Here is a 25,125-nt window from a genome sequence, read left to right as displayed (position 1 = left end):
TGTTGAGCATTTTTGGTTGAAAAATTACTAAAGCAATTCTCAAAATAGTTGCAGGATAATGTTCTGCTGATTGGCTAATCAATATATCCTGTCAGCTCAGCACACATTTCCTTGCATCTGCAATTGTGGACTCCACGTGATTCTAAGTGGGGCAAGCCTCTAGGCGATATTGGATAGGTTTTGTTGCTTTGGATTCCAGTATTGGCCGAGTTGTAAATTATGTGAACAGCACATGAACTAAGGAATTGTATGATTTGTGTATGCGCTGAATTTTCCCTCTTGTCTGTAGTTTTTTTGTTTGGAGTCACAAGGCTCGGTTCCCGGGTATATGATTCAGCAGCACTTGTGCCTCCAGACTGGCAGTCTGCGGAGCAGGTGCAACCCTGATTGACATGCTTCACGATGAGGCAACATGGCAGCCGTTGCCGCGCACGGACCGAACGCCAAATCCTCCCGGGGTTAGGGAGGGAAGCACAGAGCAAATTGGGGATTTGGTGGGAGACGTTAACGCTCTTGCTGACCATTTATCTTCTGCTTGCAGTGCTGTTCAATACATCTGAGGCAGATTCTATTTCCTCTGCATGCTGCCTTCCCTCTTAAATTCTGCAACCATTTCAGTATTTTGCCTCTGAATCATCTCGTCATTGATTGCTGGGTGTGCAGTCAGAGGAGTGTGGCTGCCTGGGTTTCTTTCTCCCTCTTTGTTTGCCGTGGTAAACCCACGAGCAGCTGCCGGTGGTGGGGTCTGGAGGGATTCTGAAGCTGTGTGTCCTCTCTTTGCCATCCTCTGCCAAGGTGGCATTATGCAAGCAGAGAGAAGGGTAGAGAGAGACAGAGAGAGACAGAGAAGCGCAGAGGAGGGCGGGTGTGTGTGTGTTTGGGGGGGGGGGGGTATCGGGTGAGGGAGACGAGGCAATGGCGGCCATAGTAAAGATGGAGGCAGGCTGAGGGCTGCAGGGATTGATGCAGGAAAAGGCTTGCTCCCCTGAACTTTGCCTCCGTGTCAGAGTGGAACTTGTCGATTTGGCAAATTGTGCAGCATCGGACAAGGCTGCTCGCTCTCATACACTCCCACCTGCTCTCTCTCTCTCTGTCTTCCTCTCTCTCCTGCGCTCTCGCGCTCTCCCTCTCATTGCCACAACACCCACCCACCCCACCACCCTCCCCTCCCCAACCCTCTCCTCTTTCTCTCTTCCCTCCCTTTCAGCTCTTGAAGCTAACGCATTGGCTGGGCTACAGGCATCTTGTTGCCAAATAGGTGGGCCCTACTCGTGTTGGCAAAGGCTCAAGCAATGGTTAGGGAAAGAACGCAGAGAGGACGAGAGACGGCGAGCGAGAAAGAGAGAGAGTTGGAGAGAAAAGGGGAAAAAAGAAGCAGCACTCGGCTTTGCCAGCGGTCGTATGCGCTCGTCCAACATTGATTCGGCTCTATTTTTTTTCCCCATTCTGTGCTCTGCTCTCCCTGGCCCCCCCATCTGTGTGTGAGTGTGTGTGCGTGTGTGTGTGTGTGTGTGTGTGTTTGAGGCTTGCGCCGGGCCCAAGGATCAGAACAGACACCACTACCAATTACACTTTGCCAAGGATTTTTTTTTTCAAGGTTCATTTTTTTTTGGGTTTTTTGGAATGCACAAAGGACTGTTTATTTTAAGTGCATCTCTCACCGTTGTTGAAGTTCTTTTTTTCTAACAGTGCAATACTGTTAATATTTCTATTTTTACTTGATGCATTTTTTTGTGCTACAAGTTTTTTAAGTGACTCTTTTGTCATTTTTTGCTTTTGTGTAATGAGCTGCTGGCTGTGGTCCTGCTGTAGTGAATTTTCTCCTTGCTGAAATCTTGGGGTTTGTTTGGTTTAGGTTTTAAACTTTGGCCCGCTGTTTTTAGTGAGCAGCAAATTGTGCAAATTTTTTTTTTATGAACCCCCCACCCCCAAGTTTTTTTTTCATCTGCTAATTCTCCACACCCTGCCAAACCAGCACTTGCTTTACATTGGGGAGCGCGGGAGGAAAAAAAACTGGTGCAGGAGATTTTTTTTTTTCACTTTAAACGCTGTGCCAAATTTATGATGAGAGTGCAAAATGGTAACTACCAGGCCGTCTGTCTTCCTCTAGCAGTGTGGTTTTCTGTGGTGATTTCTGTCTGCTTTCAGTTTGTTGTGGAAATGTGAGTCGGGTTGGAGCTCCCTTGCATGGTAGCAGAGATAGGAAATGGTATGGCTGATCTTTTAGCAGCACATTTCAACAGTGGTCTTGTGGCGGCAAAGCTTGGCGGTGGTGAGCGACCGGTGTGTGGCAACCCTGGCACAGGAACGCTGTGGCGAGATCTGGGCTTTGTTGCCCAGAGATATGTAGTGAAGGTATTATGGTAGAGCAGAATAACTTTTCTTTTTTACAGCAGAACACCGGGAGCGCAACTTGGCTCAGCTTTTCAGTAGCTTTTGGATTTGAATTCACGCATTTTGTATTTGTTGTCTTCAATATTTTGCTTTCTATTTATGAAAAAGGAGGCTTTGCATCTTACAGTTAATTAATTTCCATTTTTGATAGCTGCCTATCATTTGTATTTTATCTGAATTGTGATAATGATGAAGACTTTTGACATTTTAGATGAGAATATTTATTTGAATTGCTTTTTTGGAATTTAAATGTTTTAGTAAACTGTAATTAGATTTTAAATTTTAAATTATAGTAATTACTTATTAACAAATAAGTAATTATGATCATTTTGATTTAACTATTGATAACAATATAATTACTGTATTATAATACATTTTATTACTCTTTCACTGTTACCCAATTGCCTCTTTTTCATTGAAATTTGTCAAAATGTTTTAACAGCTTTATTTTGAAGATCTGCATGCTTTCTTTCAAACCAAAAGCCTTTTTCAGCCTCCTAACGCCACATCTTTCTCTCTGTTATCAGGATGAATTTCATCCCTTCATTGAGGCCCTCCTCCCCCATGTCCGTGCCTTCTCCTACACCTGGTTCAACCTGCAGGCCCGTAAGCGCAAGTACTTCAAGAAGCACGAAAAGAGGATGACCAAGGACGAGGAACGCGCGGTGAAGGACGAGCTGCTGGGGGAGAAGCCAGAGATCAAGCAGAAGTGGGCCTCGCGCCTGCTGGCCAAGCTCCGCAAGGACATCCGGCCAGAGTTCCGCGAGGACTTTGTGCTCACCATCACGGGGAAGAAGGCCCCCTGCTGTGTGCTGTCCAACCCCGACCAGAAGGGCAAGATCCGCCGCATCGACTGCCTCCGCCAGGCCGACAAGGTGTGGCGGCTGGACCTGGTGATGGTCATCCTGTTCAAGGGCAGCCCCCTGGAGAGCACAGATGGGGAGCGACTGGTCAAGTCGCCCCAGTGCTCCAACCACGGCCTGTGTGTCCAGCCGCACCACATTGGAGTGGCGGTCAAAGAGCTGGACCTCTACCTGGCCTACTTCGTCCACTCACCAGGTATGTGGGCAGATTTACTGTAGTCACCTATATGACAAACTCCCACAGACAGCAGCTAGTGAGCCTTTTTTTTTTCTTTCTTCATCTGGTCATTTATGCGCGCACACACGCACACACAGGTCAGTATATTAAGTGTCACACACACTTTGGCATGTGAATCAAAGATTAGACCCTGCCCCTCATTATGTACCAAGCTGAGCCAATACCAGGCTTTGATAAACACAGTCAGGACTAAGATAACGTCCTCGTCTTAACATTTAAAGGGCCAGTCTGCGCGGTCTAATCTTCAAAAAATGTGTTTCAGATAGATGTTTCTCTCTGGTTTAAAGAGATTCTGAGAATTTGACAGTCAGGCTTAAAACCTGTGTTTACCTAGAGATATGTTTGCACTGGTACATTTGTTCAAGTATTTGTGTGCAAATTTGTCTAAATCCAAATGTGCATGTTTTCCGGTGCCATCAGTAAACAAAAGCATCTGCAACCCTGTTTATCTGTGTGTGCATGCATGTGCATACGTGTGTGTGTGTGTGTGTGTGTGTGTGTGTGTATGTGAGAGGCAGTTTGTCATGTGTCTGTAATCCATGTGTATGTTATTGTGAGATTGGTGTGTATCAATAGCGGTGTGTGTCGTGTGTGTGTGTGTGTGTGTCTGTGTCTGTGTCTGTGTCTGTGGGTTCTTTTGTGATTGTGTGTGTGTGGTGGTCTGGAGAGTGCAGTGACAGCTGGCCCGGTCCCAGGTAGTTCAGGAGGCAGAGAGAGTCAGCCTGTCTGCAGCCTCAGCCGCCTCAGCCTTACACCACTCAGCGCACACACACACACACACAAACATGCAAGTGGACACAAACGCACACAGGAGCCCTCCCTCAAACACAACTCACCCATGCTGCCCCATTTGTTGTTTGTCTGATTGTACTGATCACACACACACACACAAGTTGAGACTTTTCTGTTTATAACAGCTTGCCTCTGCCTCTGGTTGTTTATGGGATGCTGTATTTTTCCATATTCGGCACACGAGTTTCCTGCTGAGACCATAAAGTTAAAATAGAGGTAGTGAAAATATCTTAGTGTAATGTGTAAACAAACATGCATTCTTCTCTGAAGGCAGTTTCACACTGTAAAATAAAATAGTCGGAATATTCTTACTTACACACATACCTATGGGGCTCAGTGGGAAAAAAATCAACATAGATGTTAATTTTATTTTATACATATTTTTAGCAATTTTGTGTAAACCGCAATACTAAAATATTAACACTAAATTAACATCATAATCTTAAATTAACTATGTTTTTATTGCTTTTGCAAAAAAAAGTAAAACACTTATGATGTAAAACAACAAGATTATATTTTGTTCTATTCAGTTTAAGCAATTTAGTTTTTACAGTAACTACTGGGGTATTACTGCAGTGGTCTGGGCCGAACATAATTGTTCTTTATTGTTAAAATCCACTTTTATTGCAGCAAATCTAAATAATTAAAGTCACGTTTGTTTGTTTTTTAGTTGTGCAGCAGTCATGTGATTCAGTTTAAAAATGTGGAACAAATTACTTTTAGTCCAATGACATTGAAAACACAGTTATTGAAGATGCATCAGTGGCACTGTAAGTGTGTCAGGCAAACCGTAGCACTCATATTTGTAGATGCTTGAAATTTGCTCTGTCCTATATGCGACTTATTAGTGAGATTTAGTGTCTCACGTTCACGATTGAAGCCCATCTGTACCTGTTTAAAATTTGCTATAATGTGTATAATATGTGTTTTGTCTTTTCATCATTATGCTACTTTACAGTTCCAGTCTAGTTGTCTGTTTCCATGATTCAGGTGTTTGCAGGTAGAGTCAGTCACTAGCTGTCTCATTACACGCACACACACAAACGCAAACACAATTACAGACCCTTTCTTAACCCTTTTACTATTATCCTGGGTCTCTTACCACAGACTGGCATACAGTTACAGGACCTTAATTCGTCTCCTTGGCAGGGAGGTTTAGCGTTGCTCTGTGACAGAGTACCCCTTGCCAGGCTCCTTTCAGCCCAGTGTGTAACTCTGCTTGAGTTTGCGGGGCCTCCCGTGAGCGCCTCTTCCTGTTCCACAATGCGCCGTGGCGAACCGCAGCTCAGATTAGCTCCCAGCGCAGCCTGGTGCCCCTCGGAGTAAAGCCTTTTTCTTTACTCTGTGCCAGAATCCAGCAGCCACTCACCCCCGTATATACACTGGACTAGCCTTCATCTTGCTGATTTGTGTTTGTACGTCACATTTGTATTTCTTTTTCTACATATATGAGCATTCTTATTTAAATCTTTTTTCAGTAGTGAGCACACCATTCTCTTAATTGACTATAAATTTTTTTTTAATTGGATAAAAAAGGCTTGTGTTCCCATCATAAGCATTGCTATTTTTTGTCTTTCCTGCTCATGTCTAAAGGAAAAAAGAAGCAGAATGCATTTAGAGCTGCATCTGTTGATAAAGGTCCACTGCTGTGGGAGAGAGACGGTTTCCTATTCTGATCCTGCTCAGCTTTTCCACAGCAACCTCAAAGGCAGTCTGTGCAGCACCTTGCACATGTGACTGGAATGGAACAGGGAGAACATTAGGAAACAAACCAAACAAAAAACATTCACTCGTACACGCTCAAATTGCTCTGTTTTCCAGGAGGCTGGCTGGGGTTAACCAGAGTTTACAGAGGACAGACAGACAGAGACTCCATTCTAACCTTTGGGGTGGCAGCGTTACAGTTTTATTCTTAGCTCCCCATTCCAGGGTGTCTGTGTCTTGCGGAAGCTATCAGTTGCCAGGCCTGATGATTGGACGGCAGCCGTCTCACCCGCCTGTCCCCGCCGCGGCGTTTCAGTTCTCACGTCCCACTGATGTCACTGTCGCCAGCTGCGTGTGGGGGGGGGGGGCTCTGCTTTCAAGCGCTGTGATTGACAGAACAGGAGATCCACCCCCCCCCCCTTCTTCTCTGTTTCTGCTCCCCTACAGTACAGAGGATGTGTCTATGCTTTTGTCCAATTATAGACTTGGGCCCTTCCAGGCGGGGCAGTGAGAGCTGGGACAGATCACAGCCGCTGTATTCTGATCTGCACTTCTGCTCTGCAGCTGTAAAGCAAGATTCCACTACCAAACAGAGCCTGAACACACTCACTTTTGGTAAATACCTGGCTGCGCACATACACACACACACACACACACACACACACACACACACACACACACACACACACACACACAGATCATGATGAGAGTCAACCGCAAAAGTGGTTCATTGTTTTTTTCACTCATTCTGCTGCATGTGATGATGATAGCAATAATGGTTCAGGGATGTTGAGGAAGTGAGGGAGATAGGGAGGGATCTGATCTCATCGCTGATCACATGTCTGTCGAAGTCTGGCTTGCCAGTTGGGCGATGAGGGCCTTCCTCCACCTAGAGACCCAGGATCAGGTCATGTTTTTTTGAGCGCTGTGTTCTGTATTTGTCTTGACGAAGCTGCACGGTGCCAGCATTAGTCATGTTTGGAGCCCGAGCTGCCTCATACAGCTTTCATTACTTGAGCTGTTATGACAAAAAGATGTTTCTGAGAGTACAACCTCCATATCTGTTCTCTGTGCTGGAGACAGACGGACAAGAGAGGTGCCTGGGCCAGGTCCGAAAGCCAACTGTGTGTGTGTGTGTGTGTGTGTGTGTGTGTGTGTGTATGCCAGACTGCACGGCATATCCGTGCTGATCTGATGTTCATTTACCCATCAATGTGTCTCTGCGCGTAGTCCCAAAATTACAAATGACCAAGAGAATATCTTTTAATAGAGGCAAACAAAGAGAGGAATCGACAGGGAGACAGACGACTGAGAGACTTAAAGCCTTCACGTCACGCTAATCCATCAAACACATCTTATCTGCGTTGCCTAATATCCTGAGCTTCAAAAGGAGGTAACATTATCAGATGCAGGTACATAATGAAGAAGAGACCAAACAGGACAGATATGTGTATGTGTTGGTTTACAGAGGCTATACATTGGGGCACATTGAGCAGAGTATGTGCAGCATAATATCACACGAGCAGTAATACTCCCGTAGAGCCAGGTTGCTTTCCGTCAGTTGATGAAGAAAAGAGGGAATCATAATGATGTGAACCCCCCCAAAAAATCCCTCTCAGTCTCTTCTTCTTTTCCTTGGCTGTTGTGCACAGCAGAGATTTCTGGATGGAGAGCAGAATTGTGCTCTAGTGTTCTGGCACCGGTCTGTATCCCGGGCCGACAGAGAAATAGAGAGTGTCGGCGCCGAGGGAGCCGCATTCATCTGGTGTGAAAAACACTGCTGGTCCGACACTTTCAACGGAAACTTTCTTACGCTTTGTTGTCATTTGAAATAATGTGCCCAATAAAGTTTGAGCTTCGGCGAGCCCCTCTCATGACGGGACAGCGTCAGTGACACTGTGGTGTTTTTAATATGCACTGAGGCATAGGGGCCTCCAACAGCCACGGTTTGGCCCGTTTTCAGAGCCCCCAGTTTTTCCAGTTGCTTTTTGCAGTGCGTGTCGTATGTGTGTGTGTGTCATATAAGGAGCGAGAGAGAAAAGAGGAGTGGAGTGTGCGGAGTGTAAGGAATTGCTGGTAAACAGATTATTCCAGTATGATCGGGCTCCCAAATAAATCGGTGAAAACAGGCGAAGCGTTACGCTGCCGCTCGCTCCAATCCTCTGACCTCCTTTTAACCGATCTCTCACAACTTTCCACTGCTCTATAGGTCCGACTGCTGAGCAGCTCTATGGGCTTTGGGAGCAGGCCAGCCTGCTTCATATTTATTGTAATTATCCAGTTTAGTGAATAATACTGGGAAAGATACACAAAAGACTGAGTATATGATTGAATTAAGTCTAATTTTGAAACAAAGGTCAGGTCTTAGCTTTGCAAATAGAAAAATCCCTTGTACCAGAAAGTGCCTATTATGGGCAACATGGATTAGCTTTATTTCCTAATTTCACTGTACAGTGATTTTTAATTATTTGTGTAATTAAGGTTAATAAATAAATGTTATGGTGTCTCTTTTAGCAATTTAGGAGCTCAGCTCAGTTCACTTTTATACTTGCTTCTTTTTTTTTACACACAGAATGTATTTATTTCTCAAGAAATAAAATTACTTAATACGCATTAAACATGAATATATTATTCATTAATATTAATGAATATACTAAACACAGGGAACAAAATAAATAGGCTATTCAGCCTGTAAATAAAGGCTTTGTATCTATTGAGCAATAATTGCATTTATTTGACCGTTTTCCTGAATTGATTTTCTCCTTTTTAGAAACAAGTGGAACACAAAATAAGCGCACATTTTCCCCCTAGTTTCTTGTGTATTATTTTTGGTCTCTAGCGCTGTCTCGTTTCAGTGTGTGAATTAGCATGACCAGTCCTCTCTTTCTCTGTACAGGCGCCAGGCCTGAAATCTGTCTGTCCCCTAAAAACATACGTATCCCCGCACAGGAGGAGTGGCTTGGCTTCTCAGCTGCTTGAGCCGAGGGGCAAAGAGCAGGAGGAGAGGAGAGGTGAAGGCAGCAGAAGAGTAAAAAGGAGAGGGAAAAGAGAGCGTCTTTTCTGGGCCGATTCCCAGCAGCCAGATTCTGATCAGTCCGCCTTGTTCCCTCGGTCCAGTGGAGCAGAGCACGGGGAGACTGCCCTGTAATTGGGACAGCTCTTTCCATACGGAAAATGGGACCGGAACACCACGACACCGCTGAGTACAGATCCCCCGTCTCCGTGTGGATTTCACTTTTGATTTAAAACCGTCTCCAATTCAAAAATTAGCAATTATACGCAAACAAAATCCTCTTACATTTAAAATTAAACAAATTAAAATCCTTGAAATGAACACTAATAATGAATAAATTAATAAATATCTCCCTTTAACATTTCCCTGGCTGTTTTTAGTCCCTCATTTAATGGTAATAAATGTCAGTCACTGCTGTTAGTATGATATTGAGCGCTGATATAAAGTCAGAAGAAAAGCGTAGAATAAAGATGATGCAAAATGCCATGCTGGAAACAAAGAGAGAGGGAGGGCAGATATTCAGGCTAGTGGGGCTGGTTGGCAGCATTTGGCACCCAAAGCTGCAGCTCTGTTTAGAAGGTGCCAGCTTTTCAAACCGACACAGTCTCTGCCAACTTCTCTCCTTCTGATCCTTTTCTTTCTCTCTCATTTTAACATTTTTCCCCCCATATCCTTGTTTTCGCTTAACATGTCTTCGCCTCTGCGCATCCCCCTACGCCCTTACCACCACTCATATGGCTGCTTTTTCACAGCGGGTTGCCAAAAAAGGCGAGCGTCAGGACTTGTGAACCTAGGTCTTATTTTATGGAGATCTCAGCGCGCAGAATAAAATGGCTATCATGTTACCAGGCGTGTGCGTTTTTTGTTGTTGTTTTATTTGTTTTCTTCCTTCCTCCAAAATATTTTCCACCAGCTTTTAGCAGAGCGAATGTTGTTACTCGGTGTGATCGGTGGCTGCTGTGGATTCAGGTCCAAAACAAAATGGAGGATAAAGTGCTGCGCCTCTCCAATCAGAGGAGAGAATGAGTCCGCTGGGGGGGGGGGGGATGTCACTGGCAAATTAACAACAATTAACAATTTTTTGCTAAATGTGTTCATCGTCAGAGCAGGAAATGGTAGTCAGGGTTAAGGACTGATGGGTTTTGGGGAAATGGAGAACATATATTGTACATCATCTGGGACAGAGACCTGGGGGCCCTTCAGAGACATGACGTGGTGCCATGAGTGATTGGAGAAAGCGTTAAACCTTGGGTGTGGGGGTGGATGGAATTACTCAATAATGATCAGAAAATTAGAGCCATTATTGAGGGAGTGTAAACAGGCCTCTCTAAGTGTGAAAGGCCCCTATTCAGCCAGGAGCAGGAGCAGGACTCCTTTCTTCCTTTCATGGATCCACCCATGGCCTCGAGAGCTCCGCTTTTGTTCCCTGAAATAACAGAGAGAATATATGGGGTCGCAGGGGTGGGGGGTCCTGTTCCCAGCGCTAAGCACAGTATGGAATAAAGCTACTGGTACACTCCATATGTATCCATCCTTAACTTGTGCATTATTTTCTGCTTATTATTGTGGCAAATGTCGCTTTTCCTGCTCTCACTACTTGCAGCTTTTAGTTAGACTAACTTAGTAATTTGTCTGTCTGATGTATTTAAATATGTCAGTGTCACTGAGTTCAGAAATTCTGACAGCGTCTGTTTAAGTGTTTTTGTGTGTCTACATGTGCACCTGGGTGTCTGTTCTCTATGATCAACATTAAAAAAAACCCAAAAAACAGCACTCGTTTCTTCCTCCGACTTCTGCATCCTGAGAGTCGGCAGTCAGGGGAAGGTGGGTGTGAACTAGGCGCTAATGCGACTACTTCCGCGTTTGTCAGCGCAAATGTTCTAATTTATGGGAAACGGATACATAAATAAACTCGCCGTGTCTCCGAGCAGCTGAACAGCAAATGTGCCGCTCAGACGGGGACAAAGAAATGAAAAGAGGGCTTTACACTTTGAACAAGCCGTTGGCGAGAATAAAGGAGAGTGTGTTTCCTGTGTTGTTGTTTTTTTTCCTCATGTCATTTTTAAGCACTGTAGTTCCCAGCTCTGCACCCAGATTAGGAAGATTTGACAATAATAATAACTAACACCGTTTTCTGTGGCTGTTTTAATGACTCCGGTTTTATGTGAGTCCAGAATTTTATATTCAGCATGGTTGACTTGTACAATTAAATCATTCTTTTTTAACTTTTTTTGCCTACAACGTAGCAGCGAACATAACTTCACTTATCTCAGTGTCATATTTTTATTCAATATCTCATCCTTCTTCATTCACGTCTCCCTCCTTCATGCTTCCTCTGAGGACACTCTCCAGGGCAGGGCTCCGTCCATCTCTGGGCTCCTGCTCAAAAAAATAAAATCACCTGACACGTTCACTCACTTTCTCCGTCTGTTTGCTTTTCATATGGACGGCCAGCTCCATTTCACAGGCATAATTTTGGATGGTAACATTCTCATTATACCCGTCAACTGTCAGCGCTCAACTCTCTCGTCTATAATTTCAGACTCATTTGAATTCTTATTGGCAGCTTCGATGCATAAATTTCATAGGAGATAGAAAAACAACACTGTTTTTTTCCCTCTCTCTCCCTGGAGTGCAATAAAAACATGGAAGAGATTAGGGGGAAAGAAGTTTATGAAATTGCATTGTTTTTTTGGGTTTATTTATCAGAATAACACATGTTCAGTATTATAATTTTAGTTTTATACGTCTTATATGTGTATGTCCTGGCAAAAAGTTGCGTGTTGACTTAAACCTCACAACAAAAACTTTAAGCAGTCATGCTCCAGTGCGTAAATGTCCTTACTGTATCTGTGCATTGGATAACTGTCCAGAAAGGCAGTTGAATAGAGTTGCCAGGGCCACGTAGCTTTTTGTTTTTTTTAGCTCAGTGTACCTTTCCTGGGTGATGTCCAAGGAGTGTCAGCGACTGGCCTGGTTGGCATTGCGAGTGGCCATGCAGTGCTGGGCTGTTTCCGTGGCACTCTGGCCCACTGTGTGGGCAACCAGAGCACAGAGCTCTGCCAGAGGAATCCACTCAGATCACTTTCACTGTATAGAGGGCATCCCCACACTTATGCAAATGGTTAAAACAGATACCTATACAGTACAGTTGAGGGGGACTGTGCATAAACAAAGTAACATCACTACTACAGTGCATACTAACTGTGTGTCAAGCTTCAAAGGAATCATTTGTATTCCTTTGAGAAAAAAGAAGTTTATTAGATTTTCTTGGCGTTATGATATACTTGTTTCTGGATATACGAAAGACTTGTCATTGGATGTGGACCAAGTGAGACATATGAAAATGTCAAACGATAATTTTAGAGCACATTTTTCCCTCAATGTTATTCACACATTTTGTTAGGCTTAGCTCAGTCCAGGGTTCTTACACGTGAGTTTTATCCTCTAAGATGCTCTGAGTACCCTTTTGAGATCGCAGCTCAGATATGATTTATCATTAAAAAAGCAATGGAACCTGTGATATAAACGACTCCTCTGCAGGGAAACAAAATGACTTTAACCCTTGTTTTTTGTTAACATTGGCTTTATACCCTCGTTATACTCCCTTTGAAAATAATAAAATATTTGAACAATCAACCAATTTATTTCCCTTCAAATGCATTTTTTCTTTCGTCTCAACCTTATTAAAACAGAAAACGTAGAACAGCAATAAAATGGTATCCCTTTCATTTGCCACATACTGAGCTTGCACATTTGATGAAGGTGGAAAATTGAAATGACCTCAATGAGGTGAGGAAGGAAATGTTTCATGCTCAATTTTATATTTGCTATGCAGTGTGAGATATATTCCTTTTTGTTTTCCAAAAAGTCATTGGCAGACAGATAAGTGTACAGTCTGTTATCCAACACAGTGCTGATACTTAAGTTTGGGGTCAGTTAGACCCCAGAGAGGTCAAACTTCCTATTAGACCTCTTATAAAGAAATAGTTGTAAAACTCAAATAACAGCAATCCAGACGTACTCATTTGGGATTTTGGAAGTGTGGAGCTGCGTGAAAAGTCTTGTCAACACCAATCACAGCGATAGAGCAGCAGTCCATTCTATTTAACAGCTGGGGTCTCCGAGACCCCAAATAGAAGTAATGCTGTGTTTCCTGTAGCGGACTTCTGAAACGTGTCATCAGTTCAAAATGCTTATTGCAATTCTTATATAATGAGGGAAAAATTATCAAGTATCAAGCTGATAAAACAATATTAAGTATTGTGTTTTTTAAGCTGTGAAAGACAGCCCGGAGTCTCCGGGACCTCAAACACTGGGGTTACATGAAACACTAAAATAAGGAAGTGACAGCTGTGAGAATGTTCCGATTGCAAATTGCAAATTGAGTCCCATCAGCTGTCCATTTAAACCACAATGCTCATCTGATGCTGCTCCACCCCAGCATCCACCCGTAGCCTTGAATTGTTAACAGAAAAATATTAATTTTTTAAAATCGTTATTTGAAATTGCTAATCCTCATGCCTCTGTTTCCATCATCTAACAAAGTGTTTCCCATGAAGGGATCTGTTATCGTCACTCCCCAATCTCTCTCAGTGCAGCCTTAAAGGTATGCTACGGGGAGTGACATGGTCCGAGCCTAGATGCCAAATATTAAATACTGTATACATACTCTGTATTCGCATGTTAATACAACTGTTGCATGCCGACTGAATTGTTATCGTTCATAAACACGAGCCTACACCCCCTTCCCTTTTGATTTTTCAAATGCAATCTGCTTTTCCTCTGAAAACATTAAGCCTACATCCCCGGTGGCTCTCTTCAAGTCCACGGGAGTGAAGTGTGTGAAGTATGTTTTTAGGTGTTGTCTGTGTATGTAAGTGTATGGCTCATGTGCGCCATAGAAGCAGGCCGGGCAACAACAAACGCTGTCTGCAGCAGAGCATATGAGAGTCCTCACCGGCCTCACCCAGCACCTGAACCCCCTTCACACCTGATGCCTGTGGGCCTTGTATGTATCATGAAGAGAAACAACCACATTCGCAAGCAAACGTGTAAAGAAATGTACACGCAGTGATGCATGGCATGGGACCTGGGATTAGACTGCGGGGTGCACTGTCCTCAGAGGGTAGGTAAACCAGGCTGCAACTCGGTCCCCCTCACTGGTCCTTGACTGGGTGCAATCTGTCACCGCAAAAGTAGTGGTGGTGGCGCATAGATAAGATGCTTGCCTTTAGTGTGGGAGACTTGGGTTAGATTCCCACTGTGAGACATCCACCATTGTGTCCCTGAGCAAGACACTTAACCCCTAGTTGCTCCAGAGGCGTGCAACCTCTGAGATGCATAGCAATTGTAAGTCGCTTTGGATAAAAGCGTCAGCTAAATGAGTAAATGTAAATGTATAAAACCAAATGGTCTTCTTGGAATTTCATGAGAATCCTATTCTGCTCAGAAATTATTTGATATTGGGAAATAGTAGGGGCTGAATGGTATCCCTCTCAGCAGCAGCAGCAGCAGTGGAGCTGATCTACTTGTTATTTGCCCTTTGTGCGGTAACATTTGATTGGTGTATTATTAGACACAGACCACCCTGCTTCTGAGCCCTACTTGAGTTTCCATTCTTCTGCTGCTCAGCTTCAATGCGAGGCTCTCCTCCAGCAACCCAAACATACAGGGGCGCACACACAGAGTAAATTAACGTAAAGACAGACAGAGAGGAGCGGAGCGAGTCCCAGTCCTTGCAAGTGCTTTCTGCTTCAGTGGAATGGTGATAGAGAAGGTAATCCAAGCCTTGGTGTTTATTTTAAGAGCTGATGATCTAGAGATGGCCATTAAAAGCAGAGGGCAAACAATTTAAGAGCAGTAAATCTGAATGGAGGAGAGGAGTGGGTGTGGGCGGACGGGGAGGGGGATAGGGGCACACTCTCTGTCCCGTCTCTCCCTCCATACAGAGAAAAAAAATAGCTGAGATGACAGTGAATTAGAGCAATCTGGCCTTCATTCTGCGGTTAGATTTTTATCTGCGGTTTTGGCCCCGAGAGCATCTCCTATCCCTACTTTCTTTTTTGTGCCTTTTATTGTTGTTTCTGTTCTATTCATCTGAGTTTATGTTCCCCTCTGACCTGGCTGTAAAACCGACCCTAATGACATAGTATTCACACTGAAAGGCATCAGACTTGGTCCCATTATTCTCACTATCTCAATCCAGGGTGTGTTTTTTCCACCAGGACCTAAACACCCAGACTAATATGATTACTCCAAGGCCAAGTTTATGTTTTTGATACATGAATTCTTTTCGCCCCTCTGATTGATTGAAAGATTTTGTCTTTGTGCATGGATTAAAACTACACAAATCTGGCAGCTTCGTAGGGAAATCCTTGTGATAAGAGCCGTGATTATCCCAGTAAACTAAAGATGGCTTACACAGAGAGCTCCTGTTTCAGTCTTTCAGCAAACTCCAAGACCAGTATGCATAAAATCTTCCAAGAATATACTAAGAGTGTTTACACTGCATGGCCGAGGTCACAATGAATATAAATCACTTTTATAAGTGCTTGAAGTGAAAAAAAAACAAGTGCCAGTGCTCCCTTTATTCACATGATGGCATGTGTATCGGCCAGATGTACATCTGTCTACTGTAGATGTACTATCCACAACATGGAAGAGTAACTAGTATAACTTAGTGTATTAGTATAATACTATAACAGAAATTAAAAGTATGATGTATTATTGATAGGTTACACTTTTTTTACTTTTATATACAAAATGGCCCTTAGTTCAAGATGCAAAGAACCCAGAAACTGCACACCAGATATACCCAACCAGATGGGCCACTACCACAGGGAGTATTTCTGCAGTTACCTGGGTAAATGGTACATGGGGTACATGGAAACATTATGGAGGACTACCACGTGTTGAGAGTGCTTGAAAACTAAGCACTAAGCGAACGGAGAAGCTGCTAGAGTTAGCTAATAGACAAATAGTTGAAATGGTTAGCGAACAGTAATGTGTAAATTGCTGAATAGATTAAAGTAATGGATAAATGGTTGAAGCAGTCAGCTAAACCTCATGGATAGAGGGTTGAAATCAGTAAAAGTAATGGATAAACAGTTGAAATGGTTAGCTAACAGTAATGTGTAAATTGCTGAAATAATATTGATGAAGGAGTATGAATTCATCTGACAGGGCTGTGGGGGTACTTCTGACAAAAAGATTTGGGAACCACTGCATATGTCTTGATCTCCTCGCCAAATAGTTTGTTGAAACAGTTGATTGATGTTGATTGGCGCTGTCTTTTTGGCAGTGTGGCAGTTTTTTTTGTTTGTTTGGTTTTTTTTGGGGGGGTGGCGCACATTTTTCAGTGGACTTTGCTGAAGCTGCTAACCCAGTGAGAAACATTTGATATGTTACCCAAAACCCAACTTCCAAAACATTGTGGTTCCCCACCCCCCCCCAACTCTCACCCATCTCCTTTTCATTGTGCTTTATATGTATGATGAAGTAATCCTGACATATTTTATATCCTAATGCAAAACAAACAGCCAAATTACACACATTCTTCCCCCACACTGATTCGTGGAAGTTGTTAACCAAATAAAGCTCCTTTTTCTCTTTCCATCTCACTTGTGCTCTCGGTGGATCTGTCCTGGCTAGAACTCTGAACTGAAATAGCCTCAAGCACAGAGCCTCTTTTGTGGTCAGGTTTTTTTTTTTTTTTCTTTCCTACAAGGTGTTTGTGAAAAAGAACAGGATTTTCTCTCCTGGGCTCAGGTCCCCGCTCCACTGCTGCCTGTCTGGCTTTCTTTGTCCAGGTCTGCTCTGGTAAACAGCCGTGTCCTACACACACTGTTTATCACACTTGAGGGTGAAACTTTGCTGATTTAATTTTGGACAAGGTCAGGTTTTGATTGGAATATATTTCAACTGTTCCTTGGCTTCTTTCATTACAAGCTCCTGTTTCTTTTTCTCTTTATGTAGCTGAACCAGTTGCCCTGAACACCAGTATGTCAATTTCTGGCCTCTCAACACTATTGCTTTAATTAGCGTGCTAGCTTAATTCTCTGTCCTCATCAACATGAAGATATAGACAGGGAGATGAAGTAACATCAATTCACAGAAAAAAATCTGTTAGTCATTGCATACGTGGACCAAAGTTTTAAGATCGCCCCTGTACTGGAGCTAGTATTTTGTGAGCCCCAACTGACGCAAAATGTATTAGCTTGAACTTAATGCTGTAAAATGTGAAGCCCACACTAGACAGCATGAATTAGAAAAACTGCTGTGGAGCTGCTCTCTATGGGTGGAAACTTTTTAAGCATGTTGGACTTCTGGCCACACCCCAATCAGTGATCACAGCTGATGTTTGCCTTTGAGAGCTGATGGAAAACGCCTGCCGTGACTGCAATTTTGCAAGTGAGACTGTGTCTGAAATCTTTCCCTCGTTCACTCATTCTCTACACCCTATGTAAATTAAAACACTTAGTAATAGTTTATATGAGTAATCAGTAATTAAAGATTTTGCATCATCACTGACAAATATTTACATATATGGCACATTGCATTGTGGGATTGTTAGCAGAGTGTGATTTTGGCCTATGTAGCTTTTGAAGGAAGCAATAACACATGCTTCCTATTACAAATAGAAAGTACACAGTGCCCTCTATCTTCCATTCACTCAGGTGTTTTGCTGTTACTGTCTTACTTGTTCTGGAATGACCAGTTTCTAATGGTCGCTAATGTTAGTAAACTTCAGATAGATATTGCTGTGTAATGCACATTACTTTGTTAGTTCGCTGCCATGAAAAAAAGTGTAGTTCCCCTCTGAACCAGGATGTGCTGTACTGTGAGTGTACATGAGCTTTAATGAAAGTGAACGAGAGATGGAAAAAATACCTCCAGAGACTGGTACATGTCAAGGCTGATTAATAGTCAGCCATCAACCTATAGAGAGCACTGCAACAGCAGTTTTCTATCTAATATGATTTTATCTTGTTATAGACATGATGGTAATCTGTCCTGTGAGCTTTTCACAACCGTTTCCACATAGACTAATGACTTTGATGCACGCAGCATTGTGAATAATGCTGCGTGCATAGGTGCACCTAGAGGATTACAAACTATATCAACTAGGGGGCAGATCAGGGCTAATCAATGGGCAACACCAGAATATCTTCTAGTGAGAACCTCTTCAAGGAGGTTACAATACTCATGGTGATAAAATCAAGGCAGAAAAGGCAGTAGCAGGGACAGGCTCTATTTGTTTCTCTTCAAAACTATCTGCCATTGTTATTGTTTGTTCAGATCCTACTTCACATCCTGATATACTTGCCACACCCTTCAGGTGCTCAGTTGCATTTTAAAAAGCCAAAAAAAGAGCATTTCTGTTTTTTATTTTCTAAATGATGCTTCTTTCAATTTGTTGTGAAATGCTAGATACTTTTACCTATTCAAGGGGAAAAATCTATCTTTTGTTGAGTCCATAACATGTCACAAGAGATAAACATAACATAAAGGGTTGGGAACCACTGTGTTAGACATATAGTAGGTAGTATTTGGTTTGTAGCCCAAATTTAAAACATAGTTTATGTACATATGTACCTACATTGCCTGAACGAGTGGAGACCATAGTTTAGTCTAAATTAAAGGCTGCATGTGTACACTTACAAAATGTGTGCCTGACTGTTGCTTTGTGGTATGTATGATGTACTGTGCATGTGTCCATGCTGAGAATAATATTACTCGGTTAACTAAGCCATTTTTTAGCACTGACAGAAGGGCGCACACGCGTCATGCACAAACACACACACTGCCTGACTCAGGCGGACATGTGTTCGGCACAGCCTGTCATTACAGAAGCCTTGATGTGGTCACTGGGTGGCACTGAGGCCTCTTATTATTGTCGTTTTTATGACAACTTTCACTCTCTTGCTCTACACTCCCCCCTCCCTCCTTCTCCCTTTCCCTCTTTCTCTCTTTCCCTCCTTCATTCGTACCATGATTTTGCCTCTAACCCCCCCTACTTTCCATTGCATCCCTCCTCCCTCCGTCTCCCACCTCGCCCAAACCCACATCCATTTCTCTTGCTGTTGCAATGGGACGCCTGTTTGTTTTTAGTGTGTAAACCATCCTGACACACATCCCCCAGGGCAAAGGGCGGATATAGGAGTGTGTTTTGGTGAGGGAGGGGGCAGTAGACAGTTTGGTCTCCATTTACAGAGGTATAAACTGGGAGATGGAGCTGGTCCAGGCGTTGTTCCCAGCTTTGTCGATTGTGGCTGACAGTTATTGTTTTTGGTTTTTCGAATAATCGGGTTGGTAACTGCAGGATGACATCCAGCCATGACCCACTGATGAGTGTGCTCTGCATATGTTTATATGTCGAGGCCTGTGTTGTAACATTTACATTCAAAAAGACTAGTTTACCCAGGGTTAGGCTTGACATTTGCTAGAACATTCCCCTTTTTGCCTTCTCTCCTCCACCTCTCCACCTGTCACCCTACTGTTTTGCTTTGAGGATTTACAACATTATGATTTGTTTATTATAGGTCATAATTTATTATTAAACTGACTGAAGTTGAATAAACTGAACTGGGTGGACAGCAAAGCCCCACCCCCCAGGCAAGCAGATACAGTATGGGGTGATTGGGTTCATGTTGCTGTTACAGAGGCCTCTCTGTTAGAGTGGCACTCTAACATATGCATTTGAGAGTGTTTAAACAAATTAACTTTGTGTTTTTAAACAAGGAGATTGAGGTTGTATGCACACACACACACCCATACACACACACACCATACACACACACGTGCAGAATGTTTTGCATGTCTGCACCTTAATTAACGAGGTCTCTGGGAGTTGAGGCCCTGCGGCAGCTTTGGGTGAATGGGTGAAGCGAGGCACCTCGGGACAGCAACAGGTAAATCCTGTTTAAATCAGCCCCAAGGCGCAACTTGTTCCTGAAACCCCCACAATCACCCCCTCCTAATCTTGTGCATGCCCCATCTCTTAATTTCCTAACCTGTCACATTCTCTCTTTATTGTTGTCCTCTTACTGCTTAAATCTGGTTATCGCACACACAGCGTGCGCTTTGCTCAGTCTGCTAGGTCAATCAAGGTGACGAATGTGGAGCAGTAGGGCAAGATGACACTGATACTGTTATGCCAACATACAGTGACACAATCTCGCTTGCTTGTGTAGTCAATGCACTGTGTTGAGGCATTGGACACGCTGACATAGTTACAGTTAGTCGTAGTTAGAATAGAATATTAAACTAAGAGATATATGTGTGTGTGTATATATATATACACACTCAGATATGGGTGTGGTTGGAGTGAGATGGAATCAGTCTCTTCCCCTGACCAGGCTGTTAGCATGAGTCTGTAATTAGCACCTCTAACTCTGTTAGCACCTAATTTAATTTTCTTTGAAAGCCCCATGACTAGCCAGGCTAACTAAAGATACAGCCTACACGGGTCATTGCGGACACACACACACAGTAGCCTGCTGCCCCTGACTTACTGTTCCACTTGGAGCACCAGTGGGGAATTTCAACACACTGCTTCCATCTTCTCATCTCCACTGTTCAGGCATTGATAACTGTTAACAGTGGACACTATTTTGAGCTGCACTCATCCTCATTGCTTACATAGTTAAGCATAACTGCAAAATTGATTGAGTGATTTGATTTATTGATATTAAGAAAAGCGGATGATCCTCATTAGCTGTACTTAAAGCCATATTTTAAGGAATATCATGGTAATATTGGCTTTATTTCCAATGCTGAAATTCCTTATACCTTAAACTATAGCAGATTATTAATTCATTTCAGAGTTGAAGTTGATTTGTTGTGGCAACTGCAGTGTGGCCTGTATTTTTCATTACATGTGCCTTTAGAAACCAGCCTAGCACCAGTAAGATTTCAGTGTTCCTCTCTGATCCATCTGTGCTCCTGGTGTGAGTATAACTTACAGTAGCGTGGAGGGTCTCCTGAGGTCAGGGAGCTGAAAATCACAAAGACATGTGGAATGCTGAAAGTTGGCCAATACAAACAGGCAGCCCTGGCTCTCCATCCATGCAGAGCTCAACAACCACCAGCTAGCCTGCTACCATCCTCTTGCTAGGCCCAGGTGCAACCAAAAGATGCATGAAGTGAATTTTGGCCACTAGGGGGTAAAAAAGTATCCAAAACAAAACAATGTTCTGAAATGGCCTACTAGCTTATCAAGTGCTAATAGCTTACATTCAAAGCGGTTGTAATCAATATTTACATATTGACAAAGAAACAGATGCCTACTTGTATGTACAATAAAAAGGGTGACTTAAAGTGGTGAGGTCACATATAATTATTACCATATCAGAAAATTAAAATTTGGTGGATAATTTAGTCGAAAGGAATCAAATAATGCTTTAACATGCAAAGGTGCTCTGGGCGTCATGTTGCTGTGCCTGGGCAGAGCCACGCAGACGGGGTCCAGGCTGCTAAAGCCAAACAAACATGTTGTCTACCGTTCGGATGTTTTTCACTGTTTCAGATGAAGACAGTTCTAGTGCAATTTGGCATCAGACCTTCCTTCTGTCCCCCTCCCCTCTCTCTCTGCTGTGATTCACTGCAGGTAACAATGTGGTAAATGTTAAGCCACATGGCAAACTAAGATAGACTACAGACGGCTTTCAATTCTGCTCGTTTGTAACAGTTGACGAATTTCCAAGCTAACGTTAGCTCTGCTTATATAAAACATAGAGGATTAGAGACTTTGGACAGAGCAGATTAAAATAACGCTTTCTACATGGTTATGCTTGAACAGATGTATTGATAAAGTATTGTCTTTTTATTTGCGAAGGTTTTAGTGCACGTACTTATAATAACATATAGTCAACTCAAGTAGTTTGGAGTTACCCTCACTTTACTGTCTCCACCGCGGCCTCTCCCTCTGCTGGCTGCTGTGTGTGTATGCACCTGCGTGTGTGTGTGTGTGTGTGTGTGCGCAGGAGTCGACACAGAGAGCAGCAGAGGCTGTAGACTGATAATAAACAGTACGTTCTTCATCACTTTATAGCATGTGTATACATTTGTTCTCTATACTGTAGCCTTTGATTTTATTATTCAATTATTGTATAAGTAAGCACATCGTGAGCATTGTACAATCCAGAATCAAATTCCTTATATGTGTACACATACCTGGCAAATAAAGCTGATTCTGATCCTGATTCTTTGGCTATCGAACCAGGTAGGTTTCACAAAGTGCAGTTAGTTCCTTCTTCACAGTGTTATGTTGCCTGATATTTACAAACTGATGACAAGCGGCAGCATCAGTAGTTTTGCAGTAACAAGTGGGACATAAATTAGTGCACCCGTATTATTGGCTGATGAACGGATGACTCATTATGACTTGTAACTAGTAGCTTGATTTGTGCATTGTCTGCATACATGGGGGGGGGGTTTAGTCTACAAGATGGTTTCATGAAAGTTACAGGCTGTACCTTCGCCAACAAAGTCCAAAGGTTTGCATTTTGAAATAAAAACAGACTTTACAGGGAGCTAACTGGGTTTTCTTCCCTCATTTTCTAATCAGAACCATTATAAGCTTCACCCACAGAGGGACGATCCACAAGGCTCAGTTTCTCTCCCCTGCACACATCCATAACAATAGAGGGCATTTTGGTCCAGCACAACTCAGTTGGCTGCATCAAAATGAAGGGAGCAGTTAGGGTTTCACTTACAGAGTCAGAGAAAGAGAGCGAAAGGGGGAGAGAGAGGCAAAAAGAGAAAACAAACACACAGGGATTGTTGAATTATGGGTAAAGACAGCTGAGGCTAACCAGGTTTGGTTTCCACAGTGCAGTGGGGGGCTTATTGAAAAACAAAAAGTCTATGACTCAGTCTTGCTCTCAAGGAGACTCTCAGACTGTACACTTTCTCTCCCCAGAAACTCAACAAAAACACATGCAGTTGAATATAAAGGGGAACACCTTCAAAAACACAAAACCCCTGGGTTCAATATGGTCACGAAAATGTTCCACGTATCCTCACTGTTAATGCCAAAAATGGAGAGGGGGGGGCAGTGGAGGAATGGAGGGCGGGAAGAGTGAACGAGGAGGGATCTGTCCTCACATTTGCTATCAATTTAGGCACTGAAAATAAGCACCAGGTTTCACTGGAGCCGAGTAGAACACCAGGAATGTTTTTCCATATAAAACCAAGGGAGGGAGGGAGAAATCGAGAGAAATGGGACTGGGAAGAGAGTGAGAAAGAGAGAGAGATAAGGTTAAGGAAAGGGGTTTAAAAAATCAGAGTGCAAAAAAATAAGGCAAAAGAAGATTGCTATTTGACAATAGCACCTTGATTCCAGATGTGAAGTTGTCCGCTCTACTTTGACAGCTCATGGGGCAAAAGGGAGGCATGTGTGAGTCATGGTGACCTGTATGACCCTGTTGTGAAGGACAGATAGACAGTTTAATAATTGAACCCTGAAGTGAGTCTGATACTGAGTCTGTGTTCGGTGTGTGATTATAGGGTTGAAAGTGGCGCACACACACAGATGGAGATTTTTACAAACACATGAAAATGTATTTATATGCACATCTGTGGACAAACAACACTAACCCCATTACAGATGTTAAAGCCCTTTTTTTAACTTGCTCTACACACTTGCAGTTTCATTTGTGTGTGTGACGGTGTCACTAGTCTTGGTGGAGACCTGAGCCTCCCTGAGGGCTCTGACTAGGCACAGCGGATGAAAGAGGTTATCTTTTGAGAAGATAATCAATACTTCTAAATTTGAGCAGCGACAGGTTCCCAGTTCTGCTTGTGACACAGTTAAAACAGATGTAGCCAGTGTTGAACTTTAAACATGCTTGCGGCACTGTTTGCTTCACCAGCAAGAGTTTTAGGAAACCCTGTAGTTTAGTGATTCCCCAGGGCATACTTCTGCAGATGCCAGGAGGTTTGTGGAATGATTGTCAAGAAGCTCAGATAATTTGGAAAAATAGAGAATTTCTATTTTTCCAAATTAATTTGATTAAACAAATATATCCACCTCAGCTGTAAAACCTGAACACCATGTGTAGCGATTTGAAAGTGCGGGAAAAGTAGTTAGCAACAGTTGTTAGGCTAAAAGAAATGAATCATTGGTTGAGATAGTTAGCTTAAAGTAAAAAATAAAGTAAAAATAAAGAGCTTCATCCATCCATCCATCGTCAACCGCTTATCCTGCATACAGGGTCACGGGAGGCTGGAGCCAATCCCAGCTGACATTGGGCGAAAGGCGGGGTACACCCTGGACAGGTCGCCAGTCCATCGCAGGGCATAAAGAGCTTCAATAGTTAGGTAAATGTAGTGGATGAACGGTTGAAATAGCTAAAAGTAATGGATCAATAGTTGAAATAGGAATGAATAAGTGGTTTAAAAAGTTAGCTAACGGATAACTGGTTTGACAAAATTACTGGATAAACAATTGAAACAGTTAGATAAAAGTTTTGGTAAAACACTTAAAATAGTTAAAAGTATTGGAGAGACAATTGAAATAGTTAGCTAAAAGTTTTGGTAAAACACTTATAAAATAGTAAAAAGTATTGGATAGACAATTGAAATAGTTAAAAGTAATAGATAAACTATTGAAATAATTAAAAAGTATTGAATAGACAATTGAAAAATTTAGCTAAAAGTATTGGATAAACGATGCAAATAGTTAAAAATAATGGATAAACTATTGAAATAGTTAAAATTATTGCATAAACAATTAAATAGTTAAATAGTTAAAAGTAGCTACAGGATGTGTCTGAAACGTCAGGCTTCTGCCAACTTCTTCAACTTCTGCAAACTTTACCAAACAGACCTAAACATTGAATTGTAAATATATTGTGCTAGTATGTACTTTCATAACATCCAGTTTAAAACAAATCTGGAACATGACAAGTGGTATGTTGATGAATGGCCACTTCACCTGACAGGCTGTGGGGGTACATAAGACAAAAAGGTTTGATAACCACTGCTGCAGTTTACTGATGATGGCTACATAAATGGTTTTGAGAACTCTTCAAAGCCAGATTAATATACAGTTGGTTAGGAGTTCGTACACATGAGGTTGTGGGATACAGTGGTCGTCTTTCACAGTGAGTTGGACT

The 25,125-nt window shown here is 42.7% G+C and overlaps 1 protein-coding gene across 22 annotated transcripts in view; it reads left to right on the top strand.

The window, feature by feature from the left end:
* nfixb (nuclear factor I/Xb) overlaps nt 1–25,125 on the top strand; it is a 134,373-nt gene that overhangs the window by 36,684 nt on the left and 72,564 nt on the right. For 5 of the 22 annotated variants that reach the window (XM_038693115.1, XM_038693129.1, XM_038693178.1 and 2 more), the window contains 2 exons: nt 2,922–3,453; nt 6,475–6,606. In XM_038693115.1, the coding sequence (XP_038549043.1) occupies nt 2,922–3,453; nt 6,475–6,606 (664 nt within the window). The other 17 variants (XM_038693196.1, XM_038693221.1, XM_038693238.1 and 14 more) reach the window with 13 other exon arrangements.

Source organism: Micropterus salmoides, unplaced genomic scaffold (genome assembly GCF_014851395.1).
Source record: "Micropterus salmoides isolate LMB-PRFRI ecotype aquatic unplaced genomic scaffold, ASM1485139v1 Ms_hic_scaffold_10, whole genome shotgun sequence".
Lineage (NCBI taxonomy): Eukaryota > Metazoa > Chordata > Actinopteri > Centrarchiformes > Centrarchidae > Micropterus > Micropterus salmoides.
This window is presented reverse-complemented; position numbering and strand designations above follow the sequence as displayed.